Source organism: Sciurus carolinensis, chromosome 2 (assembly GCF_902686445.1).
Source record: "Sciurus carolinensis chromosome 2, mSciCar1.2, whole genome shotgun sequence".
In the NCBI taxonomy this organism is placed as follows: domain Eukaryota; kingdom Metazoa; phylum Chordata; class Mammalia; order Rodentia; family Sciuridae; genus Sciurus; species Sciurus carolinensis.
This window is the reverse complement of record NC_062214.1, coordinates 24,186,436-24,214,332: the sequence shown is the minus strand read 5'-3', so window position 1 is coordinate 24,214,332 and position 27,897 is coordinate 24,186,436. Positions and strand designations below refer to the sequence as shown.

Sequence of the window (27,897 nt, the reverse complement as noted above, 5' to 3'; positions counted from 1 at the left end):
GCTCCTGCCAGTCTCTCCATGTCCACACCTGAGTCAAGGTCAGGCACAGCTCAGTGCCGAGGCCTGGGACCCAGAGCCCCTCTGCCAGGCCCACGGCATAGCACAGAGAGGGGAGGACACGTGCCCAAGGCCACACAGCAGAGGCAGATCACTGTTGGCATGTCCACGTGCCAATGTCTGTCCTCTCCTCAGGGCCCCCGCTCTGTCCTGGGGGCTTGGAGGTGGCGTCCAAGGATGAACAGACACAAAGCAAAAAAGATACAGGAAGAGACAGAGAGGGTGAGGGAGAGGATCAGGACAGGGACAGACAGAGAGGGAGGGAAACAGAAAGAAAGGGACAAAAGGAAGAAGACAGCCAGGCAGAGTGGCCCACGCCTGTAATCCCAGCAGCTTGGGAGGCTGAGGCAGGAGGATCGGGAGTTCAAGGCCAGACCTAGCGACAGCAGGGCACTAAGCGACTCAGTGAGATCCTGTCTCTAAAAACTAAAGTTTTAAAAGTGGTTGGAGGCGTGGCGCAGGGGTTAAGCGCCCCTGGGTTCAATTCCCAGGACAAATAAAGGAGGGAGGCAGACGTGGAGGAACCAGAACCGAGGTCCAGGGGCGCTGAGGCCGAGGAGGGGCTGCCGGTCCTTGAGGCCGGGTCTGGGGGTCTGAATTCCAGGCAGCCCCTCACTCTGCGGCACACTGAGCCCCCAGAGCCCCGCTGCTGTGCACAGTTCCCATCCCCCAGCCCCCCTCCAGAGTCCCAGTTTCTGGGGGCATCCCCAGCCCTCCTCCCCAACCCCCCCATGCTTCTCCCTGTCACAGTCTCGAACAGGCTCCCAGCCTCACCCCTCCACAGCCCGCCCTCCCCTCGGGCCCCTGCAGGGCCGCCCCCCACCCACTTTACCTGCCTCCTGCATCACCTCCCTCCCTGGAGCCAGGTCAGAGGTCATCTCTGCCACAAAGGCTTCCTGGAGCCGGCGGGGACAGTCGCGGCCAGGCAGGTGCTGTCCTGCTGCCCCTGTGCGTCCTCTAGACCCGCTCGCCCGTGAGGTCCCACACTCGGCCCTGGTGACAAGCCCTGTGTCAACCTGCATGCTGGCCCTGACCCTTGACCTGGCCCCACGGCAGAAGCTGCGTCCCTCCCCCCAGGGCCCCACCCTCGGACCCCCCGCCTGGGCTCAGGGATGTCCCTCCATCACACACTGTCCTTGGGGTGGAGTTCACAGCACGTGGCCGCCCGTGGTGACCTCTGAGAGGCCACTCTGCGCACCTGCTTCCACCCGACTGGGAGTCCCACAGGGCAGGGGCCTGGTCCTTGCCTCCCACGCAGAGCTGGGACGCCACCTGGCTGGGCCGCGGTTTGTTTGCCCTGAATTTAATCTATCCCCGTCCCACAAAGGGCGAATTATACCCGGAAGGTTCCAGAACCAATTTCTTTCTTTCTTTCCCGGAGGTTCCGGGACTAACGTGACCCTGCCTTTGTCACCGCTATCAGCAAAGTGTCCCTGGAACCCGAAGGAGGTGGGGGCTGCAGGTCAAGGCATGAGACTTCCTCCACTCCCTGGCCCTCCGCCCAGCCTCTGTTGACTCAGCCTCCAGCCCTTGGGCACCGTGTGTGCAGCTCCAAAACCGCATTCAGCGGGAAAAACTGCTAATTCTGAAGAACACCCAGAAAGTGGTGAAAGTCACCTGGTGATCACATCATCAAAAAACGAATACAGTTACCTGGGGGGTGCATTCCTTCCAGAATGTTCTTTAGGTGAAAAAAAAATTTTTTTTAAATGAAAATAGAGGGAACTGTTTTCCTTTTCACGTGCTGCTGTGGGTCTCGCCGCATTGTGTCACTGTGGCTGCCTGGTGGCCCAGGTTTATTTGATATCTCACCTGTTACTGGACCTCAAGCTGGTCCCACTTTGGGGCTCTCACGGCTAATGACGCAGGGTGAGTCCTACAGTCCTGTCCAGGTCCTCGGGCAAGGCCCTCGGGGAGCCTGCATGCCGGGGACGAGGGGTCCGCGCCTTCCTGGGCTCACGTTGGTCCTGGGAGCGGCCTGTCCTCACGGCACGTTGACCGGCTCCCTGCTCAGAGGGCAGAGTCCGTCAGACGGCGGCACCATGAAGCACAGTGTCCTTGTCTTCCAGCTGGGGACCCTGAGGCCAGAGGCGAGAGCCGGCTCATCCAAAACCAGCCCCACGGCAGCGGCCAGCCCCACGGCGCCCCGAGGCGTCGCCCACTCCATGGACCCTCCAGGATTTTACTACAGAATCCCTCATCTTTGACGGGACGGGATGCGGGTGGGATGGGCGGGGTGTGGCATCTGAACCCCTCAGGGCAGACCTGATCGGTCACCACCCCTCCTGCCGGAGCCCAGGCCCCCGAGGCCTTCACTGGCCATCAGCAAGTGACGGGGGCTGACCCGGGAGTGAGATGTCACCTCCGTCCACACGCCCAGGACTAGGGCCGGTGGGAGCCTGGGGCGCTTGCCTCCCTCCTCTCTCTGGGTCTGAAGCTGCCTGACCTCCATCTGCCCTCCTGCCGTCCTCAGGCCTCTCTCCCCGTCCCAGCTGGGACAGGGGGAGGGAGCGCGGGCTCTGGAACCAGGCAGGCTGGTCCAAACCCTCGCTGCTTTAAGGACGGGGTAGCTGGGGCCAGCAGCCCTCGGGAGGACCCGTCCATCAGGGGCTGGGGAGGCGCTGGCTCCCTCTGGGGCTGTGGCGAGGTGCCCACTCTCCGAGGGCCGAGGAGCTCAGAGCTGCCCTGTTGGCCGTCGCCTGCCAGGCTTTCTGAGCTGCACAGACCAGAGCTCCCGCTGGCCGCCCGCCTCTCCGGATGACCATCTCGGAGGGACTTACGCAGCCCCTGCACAGAGCTCTCTGCCGCGGGGTCCAGGTCAGGCCCTGGGAGGAACACACACAGGCTCTGGCTCACGGGGCTGGGAGGGAGCAGGGACCCCCACAGAAGTCACCGAGCCACCGTGACCTCACCCACGGGCCCACTCCTCACGGCCAGGGGACCAGTCCCAACGCCAGGAGCACAGCGCCGACACCCCACCTGCTAGACCCGCACTGAGGCCCACACGGTCCCTGGGAGGGGGCAGGAGGGACCACCCTCACCGATGTCCCCCTCTCCTCTTGACCCTGTATCTCCAGCCGACGCAGAGCCCCTGGCCGCAGCCATCCTGAGCCGAAGGGCAGTGCCTGCAGACCCCAGCCCGTGCGCCAGGGCTGGAGGCAGCAGGCGGGAGCGGGCCAGGCCCTGGCTGAGGCCCCAGCACCCCACAGAGGGCCATTGTCTGTGGGCAGCGGCGTGGCCGGCGGGAGCCACGGTGGGCGTGTGCCTCCCTGGAGACGTGCCCAGGGCTCCCCTTCCGGGGAGTCCTCGCCTGGGGGCTCGCGGCTTTGGCGAGCTCGCAGCCGGCAGGAAGGCCCGCGCTCTTCACGGAGGTCAGCAGCAGGAAGAGGAGACCAGCCAGGGCCTGGGCTCACGTGCTGACCCCAGGACGTCCCCCGCTCCCTCCCTCCACAGTGACCACAGCCCTGAGCCAGTTCCAAGCATCCAGACAAGTCAGGCCTCCCGACGACCCTGACTGACGCTGAGCGGAGCCTGGGAAGCGAGGCGCTGGGAGAGCGTGGTCCGTGCCAGAGGACTGAATGCAGGGCCCAGCCACTGCCCCCTCTGAGCCTCAAAGGCCCTCAGGAAAACCAGGAGCTGTCGGGAGCTGTGGCACACTCCTGTAATCCCAGCCACTCCGGAGACTGAGGCAGGAGGATCGCAAGCTCTGAGGCCAGCCTCAGCAAGTTAGCGAGACCCTGCCTCCAAAACTAAAAAGAAGTGGCGGTGGTGCCAAGTGGTTAGCACCCCTGGTTCCACCACCCTGCCCCACCCCAGGGTGCCATATGGCTGAGTGGGGCCTGTGTCCAGGGGGCAGGACGGAGCTTCTGCAGGGCTGCTTACGTGTCCCATGATTCACAGTCAAGCCTCATTTTCCTTCCACCTCACAAATATTCCCAACCTTCCTGGAGTTACTGACAAGGTAGGGCAGTGCTCACCGCTGTCAGAAACGCCCCGTGCCAGTGTGGGGTGGGCCTGCACCTCAGCTCATGCCGTTCAGGGCCTGGAAGGAGGTGCTACCATTATCCCCGTTCTGTAGATGAGGTCATGGAGGCCCAGAAAGGTGAAGCACCTTGCCCAGAGACACACAGCAAAGTGGCTGAAATAGGATTTGAACCTGTGCTCTTAAGGGTCTTCAATTAGTGGAGATGTTGTCTTTGAGTGCCTGTGGGAATAAGGGCAGGATACAGCTCTTCCTTCCTTTTCCTGAGTTAATTATCTGGACTAGCGTGTTGTGGTGGCCTCTGCACAAGGCTCACAACGGTGACAACAGTAGCAACTACCCACAGCGCCCAGGCGGGTCCTCAGGTGGGACCTGTGCCCTAGGTGGGCACCCTGCATTCCTCTCAGCACTCCGGGACAGCTGCTAGGAGCATGCCCGTGTCACAGGTGGCAACACCAAGGTCCAGAGAGGTTATGGACTGAGCCCAGCGTCACACAGCATGGATATGGTGGAGCCAGGATTTGAAGCCGGTCTGTCTCATGACACCTGTGTCCACCAGGCTGTGCAGACATCCCTAAATGCATTTCGAAGCGAGTTCTTCAAATTCTGGCCCTGCCCTGTGCCGACCCTGGAGTCCACCTGCTCCTCAGTATAGTCAGGACAACGGCTGGCCCCGCGTGGGACGAGGCCCCACCAAGGTAACAAACGTTGAGTGAGGCTCGGGCGGCACTGCCTGACCCAGATGCTCATTCCTCGTCACTGGTCTCGCCGTGTCCCCTGGGGGTGACAGCCTGGGCCAGCTGCCTGCACGTGGCCTGGTCCCAATCCCCACCCCCGTGCCAGCAGGACCCTTCCTTCAAGCTCAGGAGGCTGAGTCCGGAGGCTGGTCCTGGGAAAGGCGCTGCTTCACCCAGAGCCACAAATATTTACCTTGGAGACCTCGGCCAGCCCAAGCGCCTCCACCCACACACGCTCGGTGGCCTCCTGGCCCGGGCGTGCAGAATATAAGCCCGGACCTCCAGACCGCTGCCAGGAGCAGAGAGGAGCCGGCCGAGCACCCAGGTGTCCAGGTAAAGAGCAGGGAAGGGCTGCAGGACAGTTCTGCTCTGGGGACACTGCTGGGGTCAGCTCAGGCCGAGGACAGGCGTGGCCTCTCAGCCGGGGTCCCTCAGAGGGTGAGGGCCAAGGCTAGAGAGGTCAAAGGAGCAGGATAAGGAGGGGACGGACCGAGGGTCCCTGTGGCACAAACCCGTCTGCAATGCCCATTGCTCTGTGCCCCAGCTGTGCCGGGTAACGGCGAGGACGCAGGGGCACCGGGCAGGGCAGCCCTCGGGGCCGAGGCCGGCTCCCGGAGGCCGGGGAGCCAGGTGGTCAGGGAAGGCTCCCTGGGGGCACGGTTGTCTGTTGCTAAGAGGGGCAGCCCAGAGCCCACGCGGGTGTCACGGGGCTTGGACCTGGGGACGCTGGTCACAGGAGGCGACAGTGCCCGATTCCCTGGTCAGAGGGCTGAGCGGCCTGTGGGATCCTGGGAGGCAGAGAGGATCGAGGTCTTGGGAAGAACAAGATATGGAGGGGGCTGGGGAACCCCTGCCGACCTCCGTCAGCAGTAAGAGCTATCGTCACCGTCACCGTCACCGTCACAGCTACATTTATCAAACCCTCATCTCCGTCATCCTCCCAAGAACCCTGTGACATGTGTGCTAGGTTATCCCCCCCATTTCACAGCTGAGCAAACTGAGGCTCAGAGAGGGCGGGTGGCCCGTGCACCGTCACAGAGCCAGGGCAGGGGGGACGGGGCAGACGTCCTGCGTGGGCCTGTCTCCCCTGCAGCCTCGGGCTCCTGACACTCGGGAGGGCCCTGCGACCCCAGCCCAGACCCCTCAGCGCAGTCGGCTCAGACCCCCAGTTCTTCCAGGGCTCCCAGGGGCCAGTCGGTCCGTCCATGCGGGCTCGGTGCTGGGCGTCCGGACGCCATGGGGAGCGAGCAGCGGGGCCCCTCCCGAGCTCAGGGCCTGGTCAGGAGGCAGAGTCACAGCGTGATGTCTCAGAAGAGCCCCACGCCACGTCAAGAACGCACACGATGAGCCAGTCAAGGGCCCAGCCTCTGGGTCAGCATGGCCCCTCTCTCTGCCTGTGCTGGACAGTCCACAGAGGACAGCAGCTCTGCAGGGCCGCAGGGCAGAGCAGGCTGTGAGCTGAGGGCTCAGAGGGTGGCGCTCTGATCCAGACAGCGCAGAGCAACCGAGGGGTCGGATACCTGGGCTCTCCCCCAGGGGGCGCCCACGAGCCCGTGTCCGCCCGCCTGTGCGCTGTCTGTCTGTCTGTCTCTCTGCCTTTCTCCCCCTGACTCCAAAAAGCCACCCACTCGCTCCTGGACCCCTTTCCATTACAGATTAAGCAAGCAAGCAAACTTCACCCACAGTTGGAGAAAGTGAGGATCCGGGTGGGTTTTTAAAGGATGAATAGGAGTTCGATGTGCATATTTGAAAGGAGAAAAGCACTCCAGGAAGAGTCAGGGCAGAGGAGAGAACAGAGAACATTCTGGAACTATCAGGCCAGGCAGCTGAGAGGACTGGGGTTTGACAGAGTGGTGAGAAGAAGCAGGGCCAAGGGCATCTGAGGCTGAACCATGAACAGTTTTAAGGGCCAGATCAATGGGGACAAGGTAGCCAGAGGTGCTTCATCCTGATCATCGCGGGTGGGAATTTTCTGTACGAAAATTCCTAATATTCTCCAGGGGGCCACCGTGTGGAAGGCACTGGGCTCCGCGCTTCCTGGGTGTTCACTCCCTCCATCCCCCCAGTTCTGGGAAGCAGGGTTAGGAACCAGGCCCAGTTGTCAGAGGAGAAAACTGAGGCACGGAGAGGCAAGCTGTGCCAGGGCCACACGGCACAGGCCGTGGCCTGTCCTGGTCGCTATGCCCAGGCCGCCGGCCTCACAGACCTGCCCAGCCTCCCTGGCCACCAGGAGGGCTCTCTGTGCTCCCCCAGGCTCTGCCACCTGCTGCCCTCGACACCCAGGAAGATGGCCACGCTGTGGACCTGCACCCTCACCCTCCTCTGCGGTTTCCTGGCAGCCACCATGGCCCAAGCCACCTTCAGCACCCCCGCGGTCCTCATCCTGGGCCCAGAGGTCATCAAGGAAAGTAAGCCTCGGCCCCGGCTCACCAGCCCCTCACCAGAGGGCGGGCGCAGCAGCCTCGGGGTGGCAGGGGCCGCCTCTCTGAGGGAGCCAGGCCCCGGGCGGAGGCGTGAGTGGGCGAGCCACAGAGGTCCCCAGGGCCTCCGATCACAGGAGCCCGTGACGCCAGGGTCCCTTTCTCAAATTCCATGATTCCCAGAGCCCACTGGGCTGGGATCCTGTGGGCTGCAGAAGGGACCGCCCTGCCCGGCCTGAGACCCCCGCCCTGTGGCCTGGGGTCCTCACATGGCCTTGTCACTCTCCAGCTCTGGGACCCTGGGCAAGTCCCCAAGTCTTGACTTCCTCTCTGGAAACAAATAAAAGGCCATCCTCGCTGGTGTCACCAACACCAGAGGGCGCAGAACTGGCCAGCTGCGGCCGGACACTTCCCATGCCATGGGGTCTGTCCTGTGCGCTGCAGGTGTTTAGCAAAACCCGCCACGCAGGGGACAAAGTCGTCCCGCTTGAGACCACTGCCCCAAAGTGTGGCCCCGGAGAGGGGGTGACCGTCAGTCCTGGAGGACCAGAGAAGCAGAGGACTCTGGGGCAGGATGGAGGCAGAGGGCTGTGCCCACGCCACAGGTGTCCAGCACAACCCTGACCAAAGGAGCTCGGAGGCCAGCGGCCACGGAGGGGCTCTCCTGCCGGCGGTCGGAACCGAGTGTTTTGCGCGGGGTTGGTTTGGGAGGAGATCCCAGGAATCCACTGTAGAACAGATAGGAAGCTGGGGAAGAGGTCGTGGGCCCCTGGAGGGCCCACCCGAGCCAGTGGCCACTCTGGGGACTTGAGTTCAGTCCTGTCAGGCAACTCTGTTAGTAGGGGCCAGTCAGGAGACAGAGGCCATCCCAAAATCCCAAGAGGTTTGCTATAGAGCATTATGATGGGGCATTTGGAAGAATGAGGGATTAGCTAAGAAGAAAAAAGAGAGAGGCCCTAAAGGACACCCAGGGATGAAGGGTGCCCAGGACAGAAGGAACTCGGGGGCAGAGCATCCCCAGCCTCTCTGGAGCGGGCGACCTCACCGGACTGTCCCCGGGCCGTGGTGTCACAGCTGGCCACCTGAGTGTCCAGGAGCCCCGGACACTCTCTGGAAGCTGCAGTGGGAGGAAGCGGGTCACTGGCAACTCCCGGGAAGGCCACCTCCGGGACACAGCCTGGAAGCCCACCAGGCGCCACAGAACGCACCCTCCACTCTCGGCAGTGCTAACTCTTGGCCCAGCACCACCGGCCAGTGACCCGGCAGGAGCCCAGCCAGAGGGGCATAGCGGGGCCTTCCTCCTCCACGTCCCCAAGAGCCTCTGCTGACAGGTTAACGTGGGGCGAGGAAGTCTTCACGGGCACGCGGCCCACCTGGGGCAGGCAGTGGGCTGAGGCGGCAGCTCGGGAACACAAGGGGGCGCAGCGGAGTCGTCCTGCGGGTGCGGGAGCGGGTTCCTACACCGCTACCAAAGGTCCTGGGCTGGCGAGCAGTACAGGCCCTGCCCTGGTCCTTCCTTCCCCTGCTCAGCACCCAGGTGCTCTGGGTCACAGGCTCCTGGGACACAGACGCCAGCGAATCGTAGGCAAGCGCTTGGCTCAACCTGCCCCTGCCTCTGGTCACCGCGCCTGGACGGTGCTCCCGGGTCTGGGCGGTCCCGCGGGCTCGCAGCCTCGCTCTTGGTGGGTCACGCCCCCAAGGCCACAGCTCCGGGTGGAGAGGTCAGGGTGGGGCGCTGGCCCCTCCCCCGACGTCGGGATCCAAGGAGCCCCTGCTCTGGCCTCTGACCCCGTGTGCCCGCAGGGCTGACCCAGGAGCTGCAGGACCACAACGCCACCGCCGTCCTGCAGCAGCTGCCGCTGCTCAGCGCCATGCGGGAGTCCTCCAGGCGCAGCTTCCTGCTGAGCGGCCTGCTGGACACCATCCTGAGGCACGTGGTCTGGTGAGTGAAGGGCTGGGCGCCGCTCCCCACGCCCCGCCCACCCACGTCAGGCCCCGCTGACCCTGGGCCTCACCCCTGGGAAGAGCAGACGACTCCCTCGGGGGCTCCCAGAGCAGCCAAGGGTGGCCAGGAACCTGGGAGGGCAACTCAGTGGAGGTGACCGCTGAGCCAAAGACCTGAAGAAAATGGCCCCAGGGAGGGGCGCCAGCCTGGGCAGAGCCATGGAGGGGGGACAGTAGGCCAGAAGGGCTGGAGGTCGACCCCACAGCCAGGAGCAGGAGTCCATAGGTCAGGTCACAGGGAGTCTTAAGGGTCCACACTAGGAGCTGAGATTCACCTCCGAAGGCCAAGGAGCCATCGTACAGCTTGGCAGCCAGGGACGGAGGACAGTGATGGGCCGCCAGCCTGGAGAGGAGCCACCGCACAGGGCCTGGGACCCAGCTGCTGGCCAGCGCCCAGGGAAGACAGGACAGACAGGGGAAGGGGCTTGGGGACAGGATTCAGCTGGGTGTGGCTCTTATCTCCCTCAAATCCCACCCAGGCTGAAGATCACGTCCGCTGCCATCCCCCAACTGCAGCTTCAACCCTCAGCCCAGGACCAGGAGCTGGTAGTCAAGATCCCCCTGGACCTGGTGGCTGGACTCAACACGTGAGTGACCCCTCAGTCAGGCACAGGGGACCTGACCGTTTCATCCAGTCTCCTCCCTCAAGCAGCTATCCGAGAAAGAGAGTCCCGAGAAGAGCAAGTGCAAAGGTCCTGAGGCAGGGAGATACTTGCCTTGCCCAAAGAATGGCAAAGGGGATGCAGCAGGGAGAGAGGCGGGAGATGAGGTTGACAGGCCTGGTTATGTGAGGACTCGGGGCCGAGGGAAGGCCTTGGCTTTCACTGAGACACATAGGAGCCAGGGAGGGTCTCAGCCCAGGAGGGGCAGGACATGTCTGAACATTCTTAACACATCCTTCTGGCGACTATGGGGAAAGCAGACTGGGAGGGGAGGGAGCAAAAGTAGAGGCAGGGAGGCCATCCAGAAGGTACTGCAACAACTCAGGAGTCAGTGACCATGACTTAGATCAGGGTTTGGGGCAGGTGGGGAGAGAGGTGGTTGGGAAGCAGGTAGAGACGTCGGGATTTCCTGGTGAAGTGAATGTGCGGACAGAGAGAGGGAGAGGGTGAGTGCCTGGCTGCGCCTGCACAGGTCCTGGACCAAAGGGCCAGCAGCCAAGATGCAGAGGCCACCAGAGGAGCCGGCTCAGGGGTCCTTCCAGAGTTCAGTGATGCGCATGCTGAACTCGAGACGCTCCCAGCGGCTTAGACGGGCTTAGACGTTTGGAAGCTGTGGAGGGAGCTAGACCAGGAGAGGAACCCAAACGCGGGCGCCAAGGACGAGGGGCGGGGAGGGAGAAGGCGGGAGCCGCCGCGCTCAGGCCTGGCGCGCCCCAGGCCCCTGGTCAAGAGCGTGGTGGAGCTGCACATGCAGTCCGAGGTCCAGGCCCACGTCACAGCCACGGCCAGTCCGGCGGGCCCCGCCCTCCTCGTCCTCAGCGACTGCTTCAACAGCCAGGGCAGCCTGCGCATCAGCCTGCTCAGGAAGTGAGTACCTGCCCCGCCGCGCCCGCAGCCAGGCCGGCCGCCCCATTTCAGAGATGGAGAACACCGAGGCTCGGGCTGAGGAGGGGCGGGCCCTCCTGACTCTCCATCTGGGGCTCCTTCCGGGGAACCTGGGATGCCGGAGAAAGTTCCGGACGTTGCTAGCAGCAGCAGTAAAGGGAGAGAAGCCTCCTTCTTAGGGCCCCTCGAGCCACCCCAGGCAGCAGAGGAGGAGACCAGGCAGCCATCAGAAAGGCCCAGGAGGCAGGGCTGGAGCCCCTCCCTGCTCCTCAGCACACCCACCCTCCCGGCACCAGCACAGAGCTCTAGAGACAACACCCATCCCTGCTCCCTGAGACCCCGCACTGTCCACCCCTGGCTTGGGACCCACCCCCAGCCCTGCCCAACAGCTCGGTGCAATCTTGGGCCACCTCCTTCCTCCCTGCAGGCGAGAGGTGACCCTCTCTGACCCCTCCTGACCTCCCCACCCTCCTCTCCCCAAGGCTCTCCTTCTCTACCAACCTGGTAGTGAAACAAGTCACCAGCCTCTTGATGCCAGCCCTGCCCAGACTGGTGAAAACCCAGGTGAGTGGAACTGCGCCCCCTGTGGGGCTAGGGTGGAACTGCACGCTGCTGAATAATGCCTTCGGTAAAGCTGGAGGGGAAGGGGCTGAACCATTGGCCCAGCTGGCCCGGGGACCGCAAGGAAAATGGGGCTGCCCAAAGCAGCCTGGAGGCCTTGATCAGAGATGTGCTGATAAATTGACAGTTTTCTCTGGAGGAGTTGGGGGGAGCCCTGATTTTGCTGATTTTTCTGCTGGTGTAAATCCTCCCTCCTGGGCCAGTTTTAAACTATCAGTGTGATGTTACTGAACAGAGCTGGGCAGAGATGAGCAGTACCACATTACTGTATAGTATTTCCTCCAGGGAGCTAAAACAGATAGCCTCAAGAGCAACAGGTAATAGAAAAAGACAGCAAAACCCTAAGGAAGTCACGAGATGTAAGTTTTTATTAAAAAAAAAAAAATGGGTTTTTTTTTGTACTGAGGATTAAACCCAGAGTCACTCAACCACTGAGCCACATCCCCAGCCCTTTTTGTATTTTTTATTTAGAGACGGGGTCTCACTGGGTTGCTTAGGGCCTCGCTAAGTTACTAAGGCTGGCTTTGAATTCGCGATCCTCCCGCCTCAGCCTCCTGAGCTGCTGGGATTACAGGCGTGCACTGCACATGGCTCAATTCATTTTTAACATAAGTTTCTATTGTAAGTTTATATAATTGAATTTTAAGTAATGTCTGGGTTCAGCACCCACCTCAAAAATTCCTGAAAATTTAACGATTTGTCCTCAAACACTGTCACCTGCTGGCTCTGGCATGACCCTGCCGTGCCCCAATCTGGGTGGGTCAACCAGGTCCTGCTGGATTTCTTTTTCTGAGTCAGTAAGCACAGGTGACTTCCACTTGACATGTCCCTGATACGTCACAGTGAAACTAAAATTTGGTAAATTGGATTCATCAGGTTCAAGGGATTTCTACTGTAGAGGCCTAGATGCATTCGCAATGGTGGGTCACCCACCCCTCCTGGGGTCCAAACACCTTGTCAACCAGCTAATATTTTTTTATAGTAAGACTTTTTTAACTGAAAAGATGGTATGATAGCTAAGGCAGTTTGGGGAGAGAAATACCCATAATCCTTCCACTCTAATCCAGGGGCCATGTCGTCATGTGTGTGTGGCCTTCTGATCTCTACCATGTGAACTCGTATTTGTGTCTTTTTTTATTTTTTGTGGAGCTGGGATTAAACCTAGGCCTGGCACATGCTGGGCAGGTGTGCGCCCTTGACCTCTGACCCCAGCCCCTCACTCAGGTTTTCATGAGGCTGCACTTGGTGTGGGCCCTGAAGTCGTGAGCATGCTTCTACGTCACTGTGTAATAGTCATGATTGTCATAGCACCTGCCTCATGTTTAATCACCTGCCAAGCCATCCACGGAACCTTGCTTCTTTTTTTTTTTTTTTTTTTTTGCGGTGCTGGGGATTGAACCCAGGGCCTTGTGCTTGTAAGGCGAGCACTCCACCAACCGAGCTATCTCCCCAGCCCCAGAACCTTGCTTCTTAATCACGAGATTCTTATTAAGTCTGTTTTAAAACAACAGAGATTTCAGTTTTTCTCCATATAGTCTTCCATCACCTCATCTTCGAGGAAAATTCCGTACGAACTTTTGCCTTCATTTCATGAAACTAGACATCAACCCTATAATACAGAATCACGCGTTTGGTTTCTCATTAAGTCGGGGTGAAGAGTCTCTGTTTCTGCACTCCCAAAGCTTAGGCGTATCATATTTCTTCAAAAAAGATCTATTATTTTAACAGTTGAAATATCTATATGTTAAAGAATCCAAGGAAAAATATGTGAATAATCAAAAACTGAAGGGCTGGGGCCATGGCTCAGTGGCAGAGTACTTGCCTTTATGTGCAAGGACCTGAGCTCCATCCCAGCCCAGCAAACACACACCACACACACACACACACACACACACACACGCTCGATAAAGCTCACATGAGATTCTATAAGGTTACTTTAAGAAACAACACTGAGCCAGGTGCCGTGGTGCACACCTGTAACCCTGTGGCTCTGGAGGCTGAGGCAGGAGGATCACAAGTTCAAAGCCAGCCTCAGCAACTTAGCAAGACCCTGTCTCATCATAAAAAATAAAAAGGGTTGGGAATGTGGCTCCATGGTTAAGTGCCCCTGGGTTCAATCCCTGGTACCAAAAAAAGAAAAAGAAAGAGCGATAGCACACTGGTTCTGTGAATGCCAGCTACTTTTCTCCAGCACCTTCCTGGAAGAGGGTGAGGAGAGGCAGAGGCAGGAGAGGGGCGGAATGAACGGGAGGTAACACAAATGCACAGCATCGAAGTCGAGGCAGAGGTTTGCTGTCGATGGAACTCTGAGGCCCGCTTGTTAGCAAAGGCACAAAGCCAGGGAGGGTTTTAGGGAATATGAAAGGAAATGATTTCATAAAATCGTCTTTTCTTATGTGAGATTTTTTTTTGAAGCATTTTATTTTTCGATGTAAAGGTGGGAATTCCTTCTTCGCCCACAGCCCTTTACGGGTGCAGTCCAGCTGTACCTAATGGGGGGCTTGTTGTTACCTATTCGCACCTGCGCACGGTACGATGAGATAATTTGACCAATCTCAGTCCCCAGACACCCGCTCCCTCCCTGGGTCCTCCCCCCGCCCTCCCCCCGCCCTCCCCCCGGCCCTCCCCCCTGTTCCCTCCCCCCCCGCCCTCTCCTCTCTTCCATCTTCCTGAGGCGCCCCCACCCCGCCCTCCTCCTCCTCTTCCTTCTTCCTCTCTGGCTTCCACACGGGAGAGAAAACATGCAACCCTAACCTTCTGAATTTGGCCTATTTCCCTTGATAGACTGGCTTCAGTCCCGCCCATGTCCCTGCACGCGTCCTGATCCCGCTTTGCTTCTGGCTGGGTGGGACTCCTGGGCAGCGGCCCCAGTTTCTTTGTCCATTCCTCGCTGACGGGCACGGGCCGCTCACCGCCTGGTGCGAGTCGCGCTGCTGTGAACACGGGTCCGCGCGTGTCCCTGCGGCGTGATGACTTTGACTCTCTAGGATCAATACCCAGGAGGGGTACGGCTGGGTCGCTCGGTGGTTCCAAGGGCAGGAATCCGTAAAGTGGGGCCGAGCTGCAAATGTTTTCCCAGCCTCCAGAAAATATCGTATTTAATCTGGCATCGTGTCTTAAGACCTAAAAATACTTTCCTAAAATTTCATAGAAAAGATGGCAAGAACTTGGATTATAAAGTGCTCTTGGCGTGGGCCCTGTCGCTAAGTGAGAAGCCTGGTGTGGGGAGCCTTCCGTCCAGCGCCACGCTTTCCCACCATGACCGGCTGCACTGGCTGCGGTGGTCACGTGACTGTTTCATCAGGCTCCGAGGGAGAGGCTGGCACAGTGCGGGGTGAGCTCGGGGAGAGCTCATTTGGAAAATGCAGAAGCCCTTTTCCAAGGCTCTCCACCCTGCCTGCACCTCAGAACCATCAGAAGGCTTAATTTTTTTTAAATTTATTTTTATTGTAAACAAATAGGATACATGTTGTTTCTGTTTGTACATGGAGTAACAGCATACCGTTTGCATAATCATATATTTACATAGGGTAATGATGTTTGATTCATTCCGTTATTTTTTCTTCCCCCCCCACCCCTCTTTTCCCTCTATACAGTCCCTCCTTCCTCCATTCTTGCCCCCTCCCACTCCCCATTATGTGTCATCATCCACTTATCAGTGAGATCATTCGTCTTTTGGATTTTTGAGATTGGCTTATCTCACTCAGCATGATATTCTCCAGTTTCATCCATTTGCCTGCAAATGCCATAATTTTATTATTCTTTATAATATTAATATATAAAGAATATATATATATATAAAGAATAATATATTATTCTTTATAGCTGAGTAATATTCCATTGTATATATATACCACAGTTTCTCTATCCATTCATCAGCTGAAGGGCATCTAGGTTGGTTCCACAGTCTGGCTATTGTGAATTGAGTAGCTATGAACATTGATGTGGCTGTATCTCTGTAGTATGCTGATTTTAAGTCCTTTGGGTATAGGCCGAGGAGTGGGATAGTTGGGTCAAATGGTGGGTCCATTCCAAGTTTCTAAGGAATCTCCACACTGCTTTCCAGAGTGGCTGCACTAATTTTCAGCCCCACCAGCAATGTATGAGTGTACCTTTTTCCCCACATCCTCTCCAACACCTATTGTTGCTTGTAGTCTTGATAATCACCATTCTAATTAGGGTGAAATGGAATCTTAGTGTAGTTTTGATTTGCATTTCTCTTATTGCTAAAGATGGTGAACATTTTTTCATATGTTTGTTGATTGCTTGTAGATAGAAGGCTTAATTTTTTGAAGACTGGCCCTACCCCTGCTTCTGATGCTGTTGGCTTAGAGGGACCCTGGATCCTAGAGGACTCTGCCGGCAGCCAGGGTTGAGACACTGGTAGAAATGAAGGACAGGGACTCATGGGAGAAAGTGCAGAGGATGCCAGAGTCAGGGGATCCTCTGCTCCTCACAGGAAAGGTACCCCCAAAGTACATGCTGGTAGGTCCGAGCTGATTCCTCTGTCCTCCCTAGCTTCTGGGTTGGTAAAGCAGAGAGGAACAGGGAACCGTTATGTGTAGAAAAAAGTAACCATTTCTCAAAATGCACTGTTGGCTGGGAGCAGTGCACATAACTGTAATTCCAGCCACTCAGGAGGCTGAGGCAGGAGGATTGCAAGTTGGAGTCCAGCCTCAGCAACTAAGCAAGAGACGTAGCTCAGTGGTAGAGGGCCCCTGGTTCAATTCCCCAGTACCAAAAATAAAAATAAAGACCTCAGTCAAAATGCACTCAATCCTGGGAAGTATTTAGAGATGATAACTAGGACAGTTGTACCTAAGATAAAGTGACCTCAGCAATCTTGGAGTCCCACCCAGAAAACAGGATGCCTCTGGCAGAGAACAGGCCTTTGGGTCCCACAGACAGGCAAGTCAAATATCCAGCCCCCTCTGAGCAGAGCAGGAGAGGCCAGGGGCCTCAGCCAGGCCCTCCCAACACCTGGGCTGGGTCGTTCCTTGTCGTGGGGGCTGAGCTGAGTTGGGGTGGGTGGTCTCATCCCTGGCTTCTCTCCACTAGGTGCCAGTAACCCTCCACCCCAAGTTGTGACACCCAAAAATTCCTCCAGAGAATTTCCAAATGTCTTCTGGGGACCCCAGGGCCTGCCGAGAACCGCCAGCGGTGTTGGGAAGGCCCACCCAGCGGGCCAAGGGACGTGTCGGGGCCAGAAACCCACAAAGCGTCCGCTGGGCTGTGGGCTGGACTGTTCCGGAAGGGCCTCAGGGCTCTCGTCCATGAATGACTGGACTCCGCTTCCTCTAAGGAAAGCCTGGGCTGCTGGAACAAGACAGGGCGCCGTCGGGAGGGAGCCGGTGGCCAGGCGCCGCAGGCTGCGGGAAGGCCAAAGCACTCAGGAGGGGCCAGCTGGCTCTGGGCCCTGCAGTGGACTGAGTGCCAGGGAGGCTGGGGGAGCGGACATGCCGAGTCCTCGTCCTCAGGTTGAACCACCGCTGACCCTGGGCAGCACTCGGCATGGAGCCAGGCCAGGCCGGGCCGCCTGGGGCCAGGCGCTGGCTCCTGGCTGAGGAGCCCGTTTCGCTTTGCAGCTGTGTCCCGTGATCCAGGGCGCCTTCGAGGACACGTACGCGGGCTTCCTGCGGCTGGTGCGGGGTAGGTGCGCCCGCCCTGCCTTTCCCTGACTGTTGACCCAGGCGGAGGGCCTGCAGGCCCTGTCTCCCCGGGAGCTCCCAGCAGGCCTGAGCGCCCTCAGGGCCCGCGGACGGGCAGCGGGAACCCCACCCTGCAGGGCTCCGTGAGAGGCCGGAGGCCCTGATAGAGCCAGGCCCAGGTCCCGGCTTGCGGCTGACCGGCTCCAGGAGGGTGCTTGCTTCGGCTCACGGTCCCCTGCCTCACAGGATCGCGGGTGAGGATTAAAAGCCGACAGGCAGGGTCCCGGAACCTAGCAGTGCTCTGCTGGCGCCCAGCAGTACCTACAGAGGCCTGCTGAGTGACAGATGAGGGTGCTGGATGGCACCGTCCACCACGTGCCACTAGAGAAGGGGAGCTGGAACGGCCAGCGAGCAGAGCTGGAAGGACGGGAGCTGACCGGGGAGAAAACCCCGCCACCTACCCATCTGGGACCTGAAGAGGCCCGCTCGAAGGCCAGGAGTGGAGGCGCTTTGGGCACCAGAGGCCACGGCTGAGCGCCAGCCTCACCCAGGCGGAGCTGCGAGCTCACCCGCCCACTCACCCACTGCTCGACCTTCGAGCCATCGCCCCACTTCACACTCGAGGAGACCAAGGCGCCCCCGAGCAAGGATGTCGTTTGTCCTGCCGCACAGAGGAAATCGGGTCGGGAAGGCTCGAACCCAGTTTTTCCTGTTGCACGCGGGCGTGATTCAGACCCGGTGGTCGCTAGCAGCCCATCCAGCCAGGACTTAAATCCCACTTTAAGATAAGGACGGGCGAGGGCCAGGGCGCTGGAGGTGAAGGTCAGGGAGGGAGGTTCAGAGGTGGGAAGAGACTAGCCGGTTTCACCGGCTCAGACCCAGGTCTGCTCCTCTGCGCCCGGCCAGGGTCCATGTCAGGGTTCCCAGGGCAGACGAGGCACCACCGCCACCTGGTGGCCACGTGGGGAATCGCGAGTCGAACGCGGTGACCTGGGTCCAGGTGCACAGCCTGGAGGGTGCAGTCAGTCTGGTGCGAGGGACGCAGTTAGAAGTGACCCTTCAAGTTTGGCATAAGACAGACTGGACCCAAAGCATCCCACAGGACGATCCCTGGCAAGTCGTTTTCCATCTGTGCCTTGGTTTCCCCATCTGTAAACGGGAGTAGTAACAGGACCCACCTCCTAAGGTCACCGCCCTCACAGGCTCTCCTCGCCCGCAGTGCCCATCCCCCTGAGCCCCGGAGACCTACTGTTTGACCTTCTGTCTTCTGCCATCGAGGACAACGCCATCCAGCTCAACCTGCAGGTGAGCGTCACAGGACCTCAGAGCCAAGCGGGGCCGTCGCTACTCCTCCCGGACCACCCAGGGCCAGACAGCACGGGGAGAAACCTGCTCGCGATCAGGCTGAGCACAACCCTGAGGGAGAGGACCAGGAAGGGACCCGAGGGCCAGACACAGGATGGGCACCCAGGGAGTGACCTCCCCCACTGACCCTGCACCCTCCTGCCAGTCTCCAGACCTCTGGCAACATTGAAACCAGAGCTCAGGGCAGAGGTACATCCTGGAGGATCGCCCAGCTCCATGACTCCCTGGCTGTGTGACTTTGGGCAAGTTTCTTCACCTCTCTGAACCTCAGTTTCCTTAGCTGTACATGTCAATACTAACAGTCACTGAGGAGAGAACAAAATGAGACCATATAGGACCTGACAGGAAGTTCCCAGTAGCTGCCCTCTATAAAAACTGAAGCTGCACACCCACCTCCGGTGGACTCCCCGGGGAACCAGACTAACTGGAGTAGTACCAACCCAGACAGTTCTGAGGAATCCTTTGGGAAATTGCAGCATCCAATATTTCCACTCATACTGTTGCAATCTTGAACTTTCCCCTCATCTAAAGGGTTTGAGGTGTCTGAGAAGTTGAAATATGTGAAAAATAAGATATTCCAATGGAAAGGCATGTGGTACATGCTTAAAACCCCAGCTACGTGGGAGGCTGAGGCAGGAGGATCACTTGAACGCAGGAGTTCAGAGTCAGCCTGGGCACATAGCAACACCCCATCTCTTAAAAAAAAAAAAAAAAAAAAAAAAAATCCAGAGATCCAGGTGGCACCAATTTCCAAGTTAAGCTTCCTGGCAATAGGTGCAAAAAGGGAAATCGGCTGAAGGGTGTCTGAGTCCGTCTTGTGTTGTGATAACAAAGTACCTGAGACTAAGTCATTTATAAACACAAGAAGTTTATTCTACTCCTGGTCTGGAAACTGGGAAGTCCAAGAGCATGGCGCCAGCATCTGGCAAGCGGTTTCAAGCTGTGTCATTCCATGGAGGAAGGCGGAAGGGCAAGACAGCAAAAGCTGCAACGGCCCGGGGTTGGCGAAAACAACGTCCATCCATCCGGCACGACCTAATTGCCTCACAAGGTCCCGCCTCTCACCCGTTACCCTGGAGATTAGTTTCTGACACTTGAACTTTGGGGCACACATTTGAGTCAAGCAGAGGTTGTCACTAGGTGAGCCGTGAGTCCCCAACCCCCTCCTGTCCCCTGTCTCCTCAGGCCAAGCTGCTGGACTCACAGAGAGAGGTGACCCACTGGCTCAACGACACCTCGGCCTCCCTGGCGGTGCCCGCCCTGGGCAGTGCCCCGTTCACCTTTGTCCTGAGGCAGGACGTGTTGAATGCGGTGGTGGCGGCTCTGTTCCCCCCAGAAAAACTCGCGGTCCCGTTGGACTACGTGGTAAGCCTCAGCCAGGACAGCGGGTGGGGCATCTGCTGGACCTCCGGGGACACGAGGCTCCCGGGGCCCCACGGGGCTCGGTCTCAATCCCTCCCTCCTCGGCCGGCCCTGCCTCTGACATCCAGCTCTGAGCGGAAAACCTCTGGGACGTCCGGCTCTGGCCCTGGAATCTGACGCGCCCGCTTCCTCCACCAGATAGTCCGGGGCCACGGCACTGTGGGCCCTGAGTGGCCAGGGGTGGCGACTCTGCTCCACTCCCCGCTACGTGGCGCGTGGCGGGCTTCGTAACTGACCGGGGCCTTCCTTGTGCTGAGCCAGACGCCACGGCCACCCGGGGATCCACGCTGACTCAGGCAGCCGCCTCCTCGGGGGAACCGCCGGGGAGACCCAGGCCCAGAGGGAAAGCACTGAGCTGACGTCCTGGGCGGTGGCGGGTCCAGATCCGCTGACCGAGGACAGACAAGTCCTCAAGGTCCAAACTCAGGACTCAGGGCTGGGGCGGTGGAAGCACGGTCAGCGGTCGGCCGCGATCTCATCTGTGGCTGCAGCCTGTACGTCTCCTGGGAGCAGCCGGCAGGCCCGGCCACCAGCAGCCCAGAGCAGGAAGTGCGCCAGGCACCCCAGGCCCAGGGCAGCTGACCCAGGGCTGGACCCAGGGCCCACCGAGCTTTTGAGGGGTTCTGGGACCCTTCATCTCGGCAGGGGGCTGCAGGAGAAGACCCTCGCCTGTCCAGTCCGGCTTACCTGCTCTGGTTTCCCGTCCCCGCAGCTTCCTGACCTGGCCGGGGAGCTGAAGTCCGGCATCAAAGGGATCAATGAACAGGTGGGTGCACGTGCGCCTGCCTCTGTACCCCGGCCTCTGGGGCTGCCCTCTTCCTTTCCACCCTGGGGACTCTCCCAGACCGCGGGCCTCGGAGGACTAGCAGGGCCACTAAGTCAATGGCCACACAAGTAGCTCATGGCACGTGCAGGAGGGGGCAGGTGCTGGGGCAGCCAGAGACCAGAGGGAGGCACCAGGAGGAGGCGAGGAGGTGGGCAGGCCGCAGGGGCCACGGGGAGGCGCGGAGGCCCCACGCTGGCTTCTGTCCTCCCAGGCTGCAGGTAAGCTGGACCGCACCCAGCTGTTGAAGCTCCAGACTCGGAAGACCCCCCAGCTCCTTCTGAGCCGGGCCGGCGCCCAGGCAACCCAGCTGATCGTGTTGGACCTGTTTCCCACCAATAAAGCCCAACGGCCGCTCTTCACCCTGGGCATCGTGAGTTCCGTTGTGTGCAGCTTGGGTGGCAACCTGGGGGCCCTCCTGTTCACCACTCTTACCCCTGGCAGCGGGGAGAGGAGGAGCTTGAACCAAGAGCCAGGAGCTTTGGGGACCCAACTCTAACCTTGTGACTTTATTAGTCAGGGATCTTTGGATAGAAACTCAACTCAGGCTCACAAAAAAGAGTTGTATTCACTCATGTAACTGAAATGTCCAGAAGGTCTTGGCTTCAGGAATAGCTGGATCCAGGTGCTCAAACAATTTCATTCTCCCCTCCCCTCTGTGCTGCCTCCAGCCTCAGGCAGACTGTCTGCTCAGGGAGGCACCCCCTGCCGCCTCAGGCTTCTGTCAACGTCACAGTCCCAGCAGGAAGAACTTCTCTTTCCCAATAGCTCCAGCAAATGTCTCAGGGATGAATCTCATTGGATGAGTATGGGTCATGTGCCCATGGAATCAGGAAATGGAAGCATGCAAATTTTCTGAGCTGGGGCGCACAGCATCTTGGGATTGGAAGCTGACTACATCTAAACCACACCAAGAAGGAGAGGGATCAGGCCTCTCCTGAACTGAGCAGAACGGAATCATCTCCAAGGACGTTCTCAGCTGACGTCCTCAGCAACCCCAGCAGTTCAGACCTGAGACGCCTCAGATTGGCACGTGGGGGGAGCTGGTGGGGGAAGACGTGGGGGTGGGCTCGTGGGAGGATGGCCCCTTGGGGGCCCCCAGAAGCACCACCTGAGATAGGGGTTCTTGTAGATGGTTGACTGAAGGAAGCAGGGCGGGGCAGGGGCTGAGCAAAGACGCCGTCTCGGCTGGAGAGTCGCGTGGCTTGGCCCCAGAAGGGCATGGATGGCACCACCCAAGTCACGCTGAGACCTGAAGGCCAGGCTTTTGTACTGTCATCCGTCACCATTGGCCACCAACAGCCCTGGGGGCGGGGTAGCAGCCTCCCAGCAAGGCAGCTCCATTCAAGCAAGGGAAGTGCCCCCGGGAAGGGACAGCTGTGGCCTCTAGTGGCCAACACTCAGCAGCTGAGGGGCACCCCATCCTGAGGGGATCCGAGTGGGCCGCAACCGCATCCGCCACAGAGGTGAAGAAGATTGGAGAGGAGGCGGAACCCGCCGCGGGCCCTGGCCAGTCCAGACACAGCCGCACAAGGAGTCTGGCCTCGCCTGTTGGTCCTGGAGGCTGACACTGTCCTCACAGCAGGGCCTCCAGCACAGCTGTGCGGGCTGTGCAGTCAGCCAGTGTCAGTGTCACTGGACAGTCCAGAATCGAAGCCAGTCCCAAGGACGGGGCCTAAGATGTGCATCAGCCGGGCGCGGAGGCCTCGCCTGTCATCCCAGCCGCTCCGGAGGCTGCGGCAGGAGGATGCAGTTCAAAGCCAGCCTCAGCAACTCAGCAAGGCCCTGAACTCAGCGAGACTCTGTCTCTAAATAAAAAATTTAAAAAGGGCCGAGGAGGTGGCTCAGCGGTAAGCAGCCCTGGGTTCCATTCCCAGTAACAAAAAAAAAAGAAGATGTGCATCTCCTTGACCCCTGGCCCGGGCTGCCCGAGGGCAGAGGGTCGTCCTGTAGGCTTTGGCCACCTCGCCAGGCCTGCTGGACAAGCCCATTCATTCCTGGGCCCAGGGGTCATGTTGATGAGGTCCTGGGCCCCATGCTGGGGCTGTTGGCTTCTGGACTGTCCAGTGACACAACAGGTCCTGTCCGTCCTCGGTTCCTCACCTGTGCCATAGGGAAGCAGCGGCCCCGCCTGGCAGGGGGCTGGGACCAGAGGAGAGAGACTGACCCGCACCAGGGCTCTGTGCACCTCGGCACCGTCACCCTGACAGGCGGTCCTGCCATCTGTTCAGTGGGAGTGGGGACAAGTCCTACCATCTGGTGGACGCGGGAGGCGAGGCCCAGGAGGTCGAACCCTTGCCGAGGTGCCAGTAGCCGAGATCCAGACCAGGTGCCTCCCCGGGTCCCCCGCCCCGCAGCCCACACACCCTCTTCAAGGGGCCGGGCCGGCCTCTCGTTGCAGGAAGCCAAGTCGGAGGCTCAGTTCTACCCGCAAGGTGACCGACTGGCGCTCAACTTTAATAACATCAGGTGAGGGCATCCAGACGCTCCTACCGCCCAAACGAGCGCCTCCCCGGCTGGAGGCCGGAGGCCCAGGGTGGGCGTCGGGTGGGCGTCAGGTGGGCGCCCATCCAGCACGGCGGGAAGGGGCCTCGCTGGCTTCTCCTGCCCTCGAGGACCGAGTGCCAGAGACAGGAAAGGAAGTGGAGGGGCCTTGCAGCAGCCACAGGGCAACCCCCCGGTCAGGAGCGGCCTGCCCAGCACCCCCTCGGGCCCATCCCAGACACCTCCAAGACAGCAGCGTGGCAGCCCGGGACAGAAGTGCCTTCTGTGTCCCTGCAGAATGTCCCCTTGTCCCACCGCCCTCCTCTGCCTAGAGCAAGTTCAGGGATCGTGAACCAGAACGTCCCGGGATGACCCAGGCTCAGGGGTGCGTTTTGATTAGTTCCCACAAGGTCGAATTTTATTAAGATAAATTTGCTACAAGCGTGAAAGTCAGACTCTCTGGCTTCCTGGCTGGCAAACCACTGAGCTGGGGAGCGAGGAGCCCCCTTAGGAGGGCCTGGGCTCCCTAACCCACCCGGGGTTTCCTGTGGGGACCTCGTTTGATATCCTGGAGAGGCAGGTGCCCCTAAAGCCTGCACTGTGCCCGGGACGTAGTAGGTGCTCAGTAAGCAGCTGTCCCACGGACGGCCGGGAGTGCAGGGGCCTTCCTCACAGGCATTTCCGTTACAGTATTGATCGGATCAAACTCATGAACTCGGATATGAAGCTGTTTAACGTGAGTACTAACCGGTGGTCCTGAGGGCCCAGGGCAGGCCAGAGTGGTCCATTCTGAAAAGAGACATGGCCCCGGATTGGCTTCAACGAGGCCCAGGAAGGCCCAGTAGGGCCGGCAAATCTCCACGTCGCCCACAAAGCCCCGCTGGGCACGAGCGCTGTCCACGTTCACCTTCCTGCCCCAGAATTTTGAACCTGTGTTAGAAAACAAACCCCCTCCGTTGGCAATCTCCTTTTCCCCCCCTGGACCCACCTCAGTAACCCGGGCGGCCTCTTCTGTGGTGTCCTCTTCGCCCATCAGGGTCAAATGGCGCCGAGATCTCAAACTGATGGGTCCTGGCTTCGGTCATGTTTTCTTTGGTCTTTATGTTTTGTTTTTAATTGACATTGTTAAATTTTTTTCTAGTTGTAGATGGACACAATATCTCTATTTTATCTATTTTTTTATGGGGTGCTGAGGCTCGAACCCCGTGCCTCCCGCGTGCTAGGCACGCGCTCCACCCCCGAGCCACAAGCCCAGCCCAGCCCTAATCCACATTCTAAAACAAGGACATTTCCATGAGCCCAGAGGACTCTGCCTTCCCTGGAAAAGCCAGGAACGCAGGCGAGGCAGGCGAAGCTCCCTCGGAGTGAACTCTGCTCCCACAGAGCAGTGGACGGAGCCCCGGGATGGGCGCACCCGACCCCCACCCGCGGGGCCTGGCGGCTGATGCCCTCGCCCTGGGGCTGACCCGCACCCACCGGGCTGGCCAGGAGGACCCGGGACTCGGCTGGTGATGGTCCCCTTCTCCTCACAGCCTGAGCTTCTCAAAGACACCCTCTCCAGGATCCTGGAGTCCACGCTGCTGTCCACGGAGAACGGTGCGTCCCTCCGACGTGCGTTCCCCCCTCCTTTGCTCGACCTCTCCGGCCTGGGTCTTCTCTCGGGGCCCCTTCCGTCCATTCCCACCCATCCTTCAGGTCCTGGTTCAAATCCCGCCTCCTCCGCCGGGAGGTGACCTCTCCCACCTCCAACCGCGGGCCCATCCCTTTACTAGTGCCAGCACCAGGGTGGGCAGAGACGAGGCTGGAGGGCTGGCCGTGTCCAACAGACACTAGACAGACTCCAGGTGCCGCGGGCAGACCCGGGTTCAAGTCCCGGGCCCCTCGGGCTGGCTGCCTGGGCTTGGACCAGCAGCCCGATTCTCCCGGCCTCAGCGTCTGCACCAGTGAAATGGGAGAGTACCTTCCCCCGAGGCCCAGGTAAGGCCACGCGTGTCCGGGCGGCAGACTTTCTTAGCGTGGCCGTTGTTGGTGTGATAGCTGCGTCGCCAGCAGAGGAAGCTGGAGAGAAGGATTCCAAGCCCCAGGCTGTGTGGGGTGGGAGGTGGCGACCTAAACGTGCATCGCCATTCTAATGTCACCTTTTATTTTTTTGGTACCAGGGATTGAACCCGGGTGCTCCACTGAGCCACCTCCCCAGCCCTTTCCATTTTGAGACAGGGTCTCGCTAAGGTTAAGGCCTCACTAAGCGGCAGAGGCTGACCTCCAACCTGCCGCCCGCGCTGCGGGATTCAGGCGTGAGCCAGCCCGCCGGGCCTCCGTTGCACTTTACCAGCTGCGGATGATGGGAGCCCATGTCGGTTCCTGGGCAGGAGCAGGGAGCCTGGGAGGGGTGCCCTTCGGGGCAGCCAGAGGCTGGTGCCAGCGCTGCCGCCTCCGCTCGAGCCCACCCAGGGCCCCACAGCCTCTGAGCACGTTTGTCGTTTCAGGCAAATTAAGAGCTGGGATCCCCATGTCGATGGTGAAGGCCTTGGGATACGAGTCAGTGACCCTGTCTCTGACCACGGTGAGTGACCTGTGACTGGCAGGCGGGGCCTGCCCTCCAGTCCCGCCCTGCCGTCACCTGTGGGGGACTCGGGCAAGCCCCTGCCCGGAACATCTTCCCGCCCGCTGCTTGCTCACCCATTCAGCAGGTCTCTTCCCAAGGCCTGCATCCTGGCGCGCCTGCCTCCGCGAGCTGAAGGCCCCAAAACGAGCTAACAAAACGCCCGCCCCAGCCCCCGCCGTCTGCAGGGCCTGCATTTTAGCAAGAGAGGCAGATACATAAATCTGTAAAGATCTCACATCAGGCTGAATGGGGAAGGGCCAAGGAGAAAAGTAGAGCAGGCTCAGAAGAGAGAGAGTGAGGGCCAAGGAGAGATGCTGCTTTAGGTGGGGTGGTCAGCAGGAGGTGGGAGACGGGCCCTGTGGCAAGCCAGGGGAAGCATCCTGTCAGTGTGCACAGCACATGCAAAGGCCCTGGGGCAGGGCTGTTTACTGTTCCCAGGAAGATGAGGAAGGAGGCCCAGATGTGAGGTGGCATCCAGGGTGTGTACACCATAGGCCACACACAGCTCCTGTGGCCAAACGGGCTCAGCCCCACAAGGATCAGGATCATGTCCATCCTGTCCACACCTCGGTGACCAGTGCTGTCAGCAAGGCCAGGCACATACTAGTGGTTCCATAAATGCTTGTTGAGCCAGTGACTCTCTCTGGCATCCACGGTGTCAAGTCACCCTTACCCCAAATATCATCCCTGACAGTCACGGCCACAGCACTGCGTGCCAGCGTCTCACTGGGTCTCCACACCCACCCCATGTGGTAGGTCCTGATGTCTCCATTTTACAGATGAGGAAACTGAGGCTCAGTGACAGCAAGTCCCTCTCCAAAGCCACTCGGCACGTAGGTGGCACCGTGGATAAGCATTCAGCCCCTATCCTGATAACCCCTGCCTTGGCCCCCAACCTCTGTATGAGCCAATATCCATGAGGTGCCCCCCTCGATCAGCCAGCCAGCAGGCGTTTAGTAAGCACCAACTGCATGCATGTATGATCACAGCCATGGACAAAGCAGGCAGAAACCCCGGCTTCTCGGAGTTTTGATTCCACTCTAGAGGGAAAGGGATGTTGAAAACAGAATCATTAGCACTTCAGAAAACCCAGGGAGGACGTGCCGCCCGCCCAGTGAGAGCCCCTCATCAGGCTCCAGAAGTGCCCCGCACCAAACTCTCATCCGTCCCCATGTGCCCAAAGCCGCTGACCAGGACCGCCGAATCCCTGAGCCACTGAATCCTGGAGACACCCACAGATTTAAATTCATTATTTGCATTTATTTCCACATTTCCCTGTTTGGCTCTGTTGGTTGGTTCCTTTCTACAGTTTCATAGTATCAGTGTTTTAAAGTCTAGTAGGAAGAACGAATGGGAGAACAGACGTGCCGGTCTGTACCGGTCTGAAGAGTCGATGGCAGAATCCAAGGGATGCGTGCACCATGTTCACTGTAGCATTTGTCCACCGTACTGGATGTTTGGAAATGGTCATAATAAAATCATGGATGCCAGGCACGGTGGCACACGCCTACCATCCCAGAAACTGAGGAGGCTGAGGCAGGAGGATCACAAGTTTGAGGCCAGTGTGGGCAACTTAGCGAGGCCCTAAGCCACTCAGTGAGACCCTGTCTCTAAATAAAATACAAAATAGGGCTGGGGAGGTGGCTCGGTGGTTGAGTGCCCTGAGTTCAATCCCCGGTGCCAAAAAATAAAAATACAAAATAAATTGAGCTGCCTGGGTCCCCGTGAATACAGCCGGAATCTACATTTTATAAAACTTCTGGAGAGTTTGGGGGCAGGCTGGGCTTGGGGACAAGGGTCCTACAAGTCCGCCCACCACAGGCAGACCCTTCCCCAGACGGAGCCGCTGTGGGGCAGGACTGCCCACCTCCGACCCTTCCCGGAACTCTGCGGGAGGGCGCTCAGGGTCCTGAGCCCCAGTGCCAGCGCCACCTGGTGGAGAACACCAGCACAGACCCGGCAGGGCAGGAGGAGGTGCGGGAAATACGGACGGCTGACTTTGCCTCTCCAATCCAGGATGCCCTGGTGCTCACGCCCGCCGACTCCTAGAACCCGCTCTCCGGTCTCCTGGTGCAGACGTGGACGGAGGCCGTCCAGCGCAGGCTGGCTCCCAGCTGGAAGTCTTCCTCTCCACAACCAATAAACGCTTACCCGTGAGCCCTGCCGTCTGCAGTGTGACTGT

General features: G+C 59.5%; 1 protein-coding gene across 1 annotated transcript; it reads left to right on the top strand.

The window, feature by feature from the left end:
• Window positions 1–5,084: 5,084 nt before the first annotated feature.
• Bpifb1 (BPI fold containing family B member 1) lies at window positions 5,085–27,897 on the top strand. The gene is made up of 16 exons (XM_047541438.1): window positions 5,085–5,109; window positions 7,030–7,184; window positions 9,000–9,138; window positions 9,680–9,787; window positions 10,580–10,729; window positions 11,230–11,311; window positions 16,954–17,017; window positions 18,236–18,321; window positions 19,567–19,746; window positions 20,516–20,569; window positions 20,841–20,999; window positions 23,028–23,095; window positions 23,801–23,846; window positions 24,643–24,706; window positions 25,597–25,673; window positions 27,732–27,897. The coding sequence occupies exons 2-16, from the start codon at window positions 7,064–7,066 to the stop codon at window positions 27,762–27,764; spliced, it is 1,431 nt and encodes a 476-aa protein (XP_047397394.1). The 5' UTR covers window positions 5,085–5,109; window positions 7,030–7,063; the 3' UTR covers window positions 27,765–27,897.

Excerpts from the sequence above, each read along its gene's own strand:
- Bpifb1 (XM_047541438.1), top strand. The coding sequence starts at position 7,064 with ATGGCCACGCTGTGGACCTGCACCCTCACCCTCCTCTGCGGTTTCCTG. Across the intron at positions 7,185-8,999 it reads CCCAGAGGTCATCAAGGAAA|GGCTGACCCAGGAGCTGCAG; the intron begins GTAAGCCTCGGC and ends GTGTGCCCGCAG. Across the intron at positions 17,018-18,235 it reads CTTCCTGCGGCTGGTGCGGG|TGCCCATCCCCCTGAGCCCC; the intron begins GTAGGTGCGCCC and ends CCTCGCCCGCAG.